This window comes from Lepidothrix coronata, unplaced genomic scaffold (assembly GCF_001604755.1).
Source record: "Lepidothrix coronata isolate B3197 unplaced genomic scaffold, Lepidothrix_coronata-1.0 Scaffold39, whole genome shotgun sequence".
Taxonomy (NCBI): Eukaryota; Metazoa; Chordata; class Aves; order Passeriformes; family Pipridae; genus Lepidothrix; species Lepidothrix coronata.
The window spans coordinates 4,077,886-4,086,527 of record NW_016690219.1 but is presented as its reverse complement, the minus strand read 5'-3'; the positions used below and the strand labels follow the sequence as shown (position 1 = coordinate 4,086,527).

Sequence of the window (8,642 nt, the reverse complement as noted above, 5' to 3'; positions counted from 1 at the left end):
GGTGCTGCTCGTCTTGAGAGCAGGGCAGGTGCAGGGATGTAAATGTGCTGGGTATCCCCTTACCTGGTGTCAGTGTCAGTGTGCAGGATTTGCATGTTGGTTCAGGAGGGCTGTGTTGGGTGGCACAAAGAGTGGAGATGTTTTTGTGCAGTGGACAGTGTTGTGATTTTGTGAGTACCCATGTTTGATTCATGTCAGGCTTCAGGATCTGTGTTCTTCTGTCCCTTGGCCACCAGTGATGCTCTTGGTGAGCATGGTGTGCTCTCAGCAGAGCACAGTCAGGGGAGTCACTGTGCTCTTTCATCTCAGAGTCCAGGAGCTGAAAAGTTCAACCGATGTGCTAGAAAACTAGAGTTTCTTTTGATCCTCCACAGGCATGTGGAGTTAGTTTTCCCATGGTAAGGCCTTAAGACTTTTGAAGAACTACATAGTGGGGTGGGTGGGTAGGCAGCAAAAGGAAAACTGCGGGGTTTTTTCCAGGGTTAAGTTGAAGCATATGCAGGAAAAGGGTAAAAAGCATCATGAGTCCCTGTGATAGGGTTCAAATCTCATCTACTTGCAATATGAAAAGTTTTAGGAATGGGACCATGCTAGGTTCCTCCCTCACCTAAATACTCTCAAGATTCCAAATGAATTTCGGTCCTGGAAACTGTGGGTTTTTGACAGGCAAGGTCTGTTAAGCTCTGTAGGGCATGGAGTGCCCTTGGACACTGGGTTAGTACAGGACCTTGCACATTGGGACCACGAGTACCAACGAGACCTTGGCTGATTCTGTAGTGTAACCAGGAAAAATTGAAATCACAGCAAATTGCTCTATGGCTGCCAGAAATGAACCCCCAGCATTTTCTGTCTTCAGAACGGTGATGTCTTTTTCTCCAGGGGACATAGAGGCAATCAGTATGTTACATGAATATTCATATCACAGGCTCCTATTTGCATGTTTTTGTGAAGGGCCTTGTTACAGCACTGACACATGGAAAGTTTTTCACAGAAGACTTGGAGTTCATCTCAACAACAAAAGTTGGCACCTGCCACACCCTTGAAATCCATTCATATAGTCATGAGGTTTTTGTAAAAATACCACTGAGATCTTCACTTCTCTTTATCTTTTATTGCTTAGAAAGCATCAATGTCATAGCTTGGTTTGAATGAATTTAAGCCAACAGCATAAGGGAGACCCCTCAGCAGGTCTTCCCACTTTATTTGAATGTGTTATCTATCCCTTGCTGGCAACTGCTAGGACCTGTAAAGGACTCACTCCAGCAGTTTACAGAATAACACTCATTATTAATACAAAATTGTGACAGGTTAAGGTTTGAAGGTTGCTGGTGATAGTATCTGGCTGCAAAAACGTATTTAAAGCAATATAGTATATCGTAAAGCAAGCTCCAATCCTACTAGCAATATTTAGCACACGTGGAGTGTGGTTGTTAACCAGTCGGTGTCCTTACAGGGGGAGAAGACAGGTTCAGCCCATTGACTTATCTCAGCAGTTTCGATTGGGTCTTCCCTGATATATTCCCCATTCTCAACTTCCTTTTATGCTATTTCTTCATGTTTAGGTGGAGCTTGAGTGACTTTAGTCATAAATATCTTCGTTTCTGATCGGCATAAAATTCTCTTGCTTTGCTTTTAAAGATACAGTCAACAGAATATAGAGGGCATGCCCAGTGAGGGGTGGTCAGAACTTTGGGATGGAGGTGTGCATTAAAATTACAATTAGGCTGTAATGAACCAAGTTCATCTGAGGAGACAGATTTTGAATAGTTGTTGGCTCAGCAGCAGGACATCTTTATCTATCTCCCTTGGCTGGCAGGTACTGTGCAGTCTTATTCACTACAAGGTCCCACTAAGTTGCAACCCCTGCAGGGATTTCTACGGAGGGAGGCCACAGAATCTTCACTCTGCCCCACCCTCCATTCCATCCCTGGTACCAGGTACTTATGATTGTGTGGGGAATCATCATGGAGCATGTCAACCTCATTCCATCCAGGGAGTAGCAGCTTTATTTTCCCCTATAATTCTTAGTCTCCTCTAATTTTTACCCCCAGCCATCTTCCCACAGGAGTGTTGACGTGTGGGGGGGTAGGAAGGCTCTGCAGAGGGATGTGGACAGGCTGGATCAATCAACTGAGGCAGATTTTGTCTGACAAGGCTTGACAAGGCCAAGTGCAGGGTCCTGCACTTGGGTCACAAAAAAACAACCCCCTGCAGCATTCCAGGCTGGGGGAGGAGAGTCTGGAAAGCTGCCCAGCAGAAAAGGCCCTGGGGGTGCTGTTTGGCAGTGGCTGAACATGAGCCATTGAGTGCCCAGGTGGCCAAGGAGGCCAATGGCACCTGGCCTGTGTCAGCAATAGTGTGGCAGCAGGGCCAGGGCAGTGCCTGCCCCCTGTGCTGGGCACTGGTGAGGCCTCACCTCGAATCCTGAGTTAAGTTTTGGGCCCCTCAATTCAAGAAAGACAATGAGATGCTGGAGTGAGTCCAGAGAAGGGCAATAGAGCTGGGGAAGAGTCTGGAGCACAAATGTGATGAGGAGCAGCTGAAGGAGCTGGAGGGGCTCAGCTTGGAGGAAAGGAGGTGCAGGAGGGACTTTATTGCTCTCTGCAACTGCCTGAAAGGACGCTGTAGCCACGTGAGTATTGGTCTGTTCTCTCAGGCCACAAGGACAAGATAAGAGGAAATGACCTCCAGATGAAACAGGGGGGTTTACACCACATCTTGGGAAAAATTGCTTCACTGAAAGGGTGTTCAGGCATTAACCCAGGCTGCCCAAGGAACTGGTGGAATCACTGTTCCTGGAAGCTCACAAGTTGTGCAGCTATGGTGCTGAGAGACATGGTTTAGTGGTGGGCTTGGCAGTGCTTGGTTGGTATGGATGATCTTAGAGGTCTTTTCCAAGCTTAATGATTCTATGTTTCTATTCTGTAATTCCAAGTTTAGTCTGCTTTGGCTGACAGAACAGAAAATATGGTGTAGGCTTAGTAGTAGTTCTTTGTTTTATTTCTTGGTTTAGTTGGGTTACTTGGGGGTTGTTTTTGGTTTTTCTTTTCTTTATTTGGTTTGTTTTGTTTTTTGTTTGTTTTTTTTTTTAAACTTTTTTATCTCCCTGTATGTGTGTGAAGACAACAGAAGCTAATTCTACTCCAACAGGTCAGAAGATGAACTGCCTTCATCTATCCCAGTCCTCTCTCTACTATCCCTGCTTATAAAGGGATATGACATGAAACTGTAAAATGAGCAGGACCAGACCGTGCCTGGGGCTTGGACTCAGCTCCATGTGGACAATCTGGCACCTTAAAAAAATAAGAGTATAACATCAGAGTCTCAAATGCTGGGTTTTCAAAGCATAGAAGATCTGGATCAGGTGCTTGAAACATAGGTGTCAGCTTTTAATTCAAATCCATGCCCTCCAGACCACTGAAAAAGGAGAAGTCCCCAAGACTTTGTATCTACAAGCCAATGTGCATATTTTGGTTGCCCTTGTGCACCTCAAATGGCACCAGACCCCTGTGATTCTGCATCTGAATGGGCACACAGATGTACTGGGATTTGAGAGACATCTCACACATCTCACACAATTGTGTCTATCAGAGCTTGGCTCAGGCTGAACCTCTTTACCCTCCACAATCCTTGTCTTTCTCCTTTATGATGGGAAATCATAGAATCATAGAATCAGCTGGGTTGGAAAAGACCTCTGAGATCATCAGGTCCAACCCAAATTCCAGACAAGTAGCCTTGGTTCACTAACTACTTAGGCTCTTAGATGCCCAGTTTATTCTGGGCAAATCCATTCCATCCATAACTCAACTTCAATGCTCAGAAGGTCACAATTGTTTCAGGACACAGTCCTGGGAAAGAGAATAAAAATCTCCTCTGGGCAGGTGTTATGAACTTGTTATGGAAATGTTAATTCAACCCCAAATCCTGCTTAGGCACAGAAGGAGGGCTTCCATGTTCTAAAGTGGCATTAGTTATTTATTTGCTAGTTTCTGGGGAGTTGCTGTTTAAAGAGATGGATTGGTAGTGAGGCAATCTGATAGAATGTGTTTGGAAAAGGGGATATCACAGTGGTTGAGAAGTTGCTCTGGCCTAAATGGTTGTTTTTCTCATTTCATGGATAGGGAGGAAGCTTTTTGAAGGTGATGTTATGAGAAGTGCACACCTTGGCCCTGGGCAGGAGGTAAAACGTCCCCCTGAGCTGCCTGAGCTGGTGACATAAAGAAACAATTGAGGTTCTGCTCTGTTCATGCTGGTGTTAAGGAAACTTTCCTGTCTCCCCATCCTGGAGGCACTCTGGCAGTCCCACCCCTCCACCAGAGACTTTCACTGCTGGGACCGAAGCCCCTTTGCAGGGGGCAGCTCCTGTGAGCCCACGGGTGCCCCACTTGAGCCCCTGCACACCCCACACCCCCAGAGTCAGACCAGGTTTCCTTACCAGCTGCCACTGGGTTTCCCATAGCAGAGTCTCAGACCTCTGGATCTTTAAAGCAATTTAATCATGGCACAGTAACATAGAAACATCTCAAGCTGGGTGCCTGTGAACCCAGCTTGGCTCCTTGTCTCCACCCTCAAATTATCCCATACACAACTTCACTCCTTCCTTCCCAGAGTCTCTACCTCCTCCCCTACAGAATGCAGGGGGACAGAAAATAGGGTTTGCAGTCACATCATAACAAGCTGTCTCCACTCCTTCCTCCTCACGCTCTTCTCCTGCTTCAGTGAGGGTCCTTCCCACAGGCTACAGTTCTTCAGGATAAGCTGGTTGCAGAGTGGCTCTCCATGGGCTGCAATCCTTCAGGGCTGCAATCCTTCAGGATACACCCACCGCACCTACTTTGCTGGTGCGTCATCCATGGGCTGAAGGTGGATCTCAGCTTCTTTGTGGGTTTCCTTGGGCTGCAGGGGCATAGCTGCCTCACCACAGTCCTCTCCAGGGGCTGCAGGGGAATGTCTGCTCTGGCACCTGGAGCAACCTCTCCCCTTCCTTCGCTGTCCCTGTTGCTGCAGGACTGTTTCTTACAATTTTCCTCACTCCACCTTACCAGTCTGAGTTTTTGCACCACTTAAATTATCTTTTCACAGAGGAGCCATGACCATCACTGATGGGCTGAGCTGTGTCCCACGGTGGGTTCTTTTGAGAGCATTGAATTGGCTTTCCCTGGCACAGGGCAGCCTTGACCTTGCCTCACTGAGACACCCACGGGTCCCCAACTGCCAGCACATGACCCAAGCACCCTGTACCTCTGCCTGTGGGTCACTGTGAGATGACAGCAGGACTTTATTCCATGCTGTACCTTGCACAAATCCCGCTTTCCCAGATGTTTTACTGAGCCAGATCTCATCTACAAGTAAAAGCAGAGTGAGAGAGCAGTCACACAGAGCAGGGCAATCCTGTTCTTGCAGGAAGTGAGGCAGAGAAGACACTCAGGACTGGAGTGAGCAGTGGGCTCTGCACCCACCTGTGCCCCCCACGGCCATTCCTGCATCACTGTTTGTGTGTCAGTGACCACCTGTGGAGAGTGACAGGGATCAACATGTTCACACATCAGTTATCAGCCATGGATAGACAGTGATAGACAGCTCATCATATTACACTAGGACAGGGCCACAGCAGCAAGAAATGTAAACTAAAACAGAGATAAACCTGTTGTTTAGTTCAGTGTTTTCAATCAGTGAATACCAAAATATTTGCAGCAGGTTTACATTATTGTTATTGCCCTTTTGCAACCAGCCCATATACAAGAACTAAATGAAGTTGTCGATGTCAGTAATTGAGCTCAAAAAATTATCTAAACTAAACAATATTACTAATAATAGTTTTATCAGCAGATGATGAAGCATTTGTGGCAGGTTTGCAGTGTTCTTATTGCCCTTTTGCATGTACCAGGTCTAAATCTAAATGAAGTTGTTATTGACAATAATTCAGCTCAAAAATTATCTAAACTCAATGATGATAATAATAATTAAGTCACAATAATCTAGGTCAAAATATTTGAATGCAGTTTTCTTAACTTAGATGGGGAAGAGTAAACATCTCTACCATCTACGCTGCCAGTAGATTGTATTAGATATTAATTGACTTGTTCTCTATAGTGAAAGGTCAACAATTTGCATGGGCTGCAGCTTTTGCTACAGTTCTTACCTCATGCCAACCTTGCACTTCACACAGGGCAGAATCCTTAGCAGTGTGTTTTCCAATTTGGGATTGCTGAAAATCAGAATAAGGGAATGAACACCTGGAAAAGCATACTGAAATACATAAAAAAGAAACATCATGACACTTTTCCCCTCCGCTGAATAAATTATTGTCACAATCAAAGATATAATGTTGATGCTGTACATTACGAAGAAGGAGAGAATAGATTTCATAGCTCTGATGTGGGCATCCATGCTGAGGTCCTTCATGGAGTTTGTCTGCATGTTGCGTTTGTGTCTCCAGAGGGAAAAGAGAAGGAGAAGGACAGAAAGGATGACTGCCACGAATGAAGCAGCATATCCAAAGCCAGTGATAAAATAAATAGGAAGAAAATGTGCATCTATCTTGATTTTCACTTTCCAAAAATTTTCTAGAGCAGTGGAATTGTTACATTGAGGTTTCTCAATGATTTCAAAGAGAAGGATTCCAATAACCAGGGAGAAAAGAACTGACCCCAACAAGAGCCAGGGCACCATCCTGTCAATTTTTACTTTCAGGTAAATGAAGAAACTGTTCCTAAAATTGGCAATTTTTATACAATAAAAGACACAAAGACAGGTTGACACAGAAACTTCGGAACAATTAAAAAATCTATGAACAAGTGCAAGTAGTTGAAATATGGGGTGAACATATTGGTATTGTCGATACATTTTTGAAAGAAAGTAATAAAGCCATGCAAAACACAGAAACCAAAACCTGGAGGATCCCAAAACCAGCAAGATCTTCTCATTAGAGTTCAAGGTTTTCTTTTTGACCCAGGCCACGCAAATCACAGAAACAATGAAAGCATTTATCCACATGCCAGCAAATGCCTCAAGGATGACAATGGCCACAGATGTGGCAGCATATGAAGTGACATTGAATTGCTCTGGAGAGTGACAAGCTTCCATCCTGGGAGCTGGGAGCAGTGCTGTGCTGGACAAGGGGGCTGTTGCACCAATGCCAAACACAGGTCAGCGTCTGCTGTTGCCTGAGTGTCAGGTGTGGAAAGAGGAGCTTTATAGAGCTGCTGGTGGGGGGGATTTTGGCGCCGCTGGTCTTGAGAGCAGGGCAGGTGCAGGGATGTAAATGTGCTGGGTATCCCCTTACCTGGTGTCAGTGTCAGTGTGCAGGATTTGCATGTTGGTTCAGGAGGGCTGTGTTGGGTGGCACAGAGAGTGGAGATGTTTTTGTGCAGAGGACAGTGCTGTGATTTTGTGGGTGACCCTTGTTTGATCCCTGTGAGGATTTAGGATCTGAATTCTTCTGTCCCTTGGCCACCAGTGATGCTCTTGGTGAGCAAGGTGTTCTCTCAGCAGAGCACATCAGGGGAATCACTGTGCTCTTCCATCTGAGAGTCCAGGAGCTCTCAAGTTCAACCAAGATACTGGATAACAGGAGTTCCTTTTGATCCTCCACAGCTACTGAAATCCCGGTTAGTTTCCCCACCCTTAGTACCTTAATTTTTAGTGAAGAGCCACATAGGGGATATGGGAGGGCACTGAATGAAAAGCAGGACTTTCTTTTTCAGAATTAAGTTGAAGAATTTGCAGGAAAAGGATAAAAGTCAGCACGTGTCTCTGTGCCAGGATTCAAATCTCATGTGTTGGCAATGGGAAGAGTTTTAGGGATGGGACCATGCTGGGCTCCCTGCACCCTGAAATCCTGTCAAGCTTCCAAATTAATTTAAGTTCTGAAAGCTGTTGGGTTTTTAATAGGCAAGGTTTATGGAGCTCTGTAGGGCATGGAGCGCTCTTAGACTCTGGGTTAGTACAGGACCCAGCACATCGGGACCACAGGTGCCAACGAGGCCTCAGCTGATGCTGTGGTGTAACTAGGATAAAATGAAGTCACAAGAAATCGCTCTATGGTTACAAGAAATAAACCCCCAGCATTTTGTCTCTTCAGAATGATGATGCCCTTTTATCTTAGGGACATAAATGTCATGTCACTATGTCATGTCAATACTCCTATCACATGTTTCTATTTGCATGTTTTTGTGAAGGCTCTCACTACAGCACTGACACATGGAAATGATTTTACATAAGGCCTGGTGTTCATGTCAACAACAAAACATGGTACCTGCCACACATTGCATTGAAATACATTCAGGCAATCCATGGATTTTTCATAAAATTCTGGTGAGAACTTCATTATCCTTTATTTCATATTGCCTAGAAAATGCCAGTATCACGGCTTGTTTTGAATGTAGTCATGCAAAAACACTGTTTCTTTTGAGAGCTGATGATGTTGATGGAAGGCTGAACATTGCCTTGAGATTTTTCATTTCCTCTCATGGCCTGTTCTGTGCTTTATGCTCTCGTGTGAATTTTCTCTGGGTTTGCCGACAGAACAGGGTTTTCTTTTTGACTCAAGCCATTCAAATCACAGAAACAATGAAAGCATTTATCCACATGCCAGCAAATGCCTCGAGGGTGACAATGGTGCCTCAAGGGTGACAATGGTG

The 8,642-nt window shown here is 45.2% G+C and overlaps 2 protein-coding genes across 2 annotated transcripts in view; both read right to left on the bottom strand.

Moving 5' to 3' along the window:
• LOC108496352 (taste receptor type 2 member 10-like) overlaps positions 1 to 4,908 on the bottom strand; it is a 13,140-nt gene extending 8,232 nt beyond the window's left edge. The window contains exon 1 of the mRNA XM_017812988.1: positions 4,835 to 4,908. Coding sequence (XP_017668477.1) covers positions 4,835 to 4,908 — 74 coding nt within the window. The remainder of the gene's footprint in view (positions 1 to 4,834) is intronic.
• Positions 4,909 to 6,138: 1,230 nt separating this feature from the next.
• LOC108496373 (taste receptor type 2 member 41-like) lies at positions 6,139 to 7,327 on the bottom strand. The gene has a single exon (XM_017813011.1). The coding sequence runs from the start codon at positions 7,084 to 7,086 to the stop codon at positions 6,139 to 6,141; it is 948 nt and encodes a 315-aa protein (XP_017668500.1). The 5' UTR covers positions 7,087 to 7,327.
• Between the last annotated feature and the right edge of the window lie 1,315 nt (positions 7,328 to 8,642).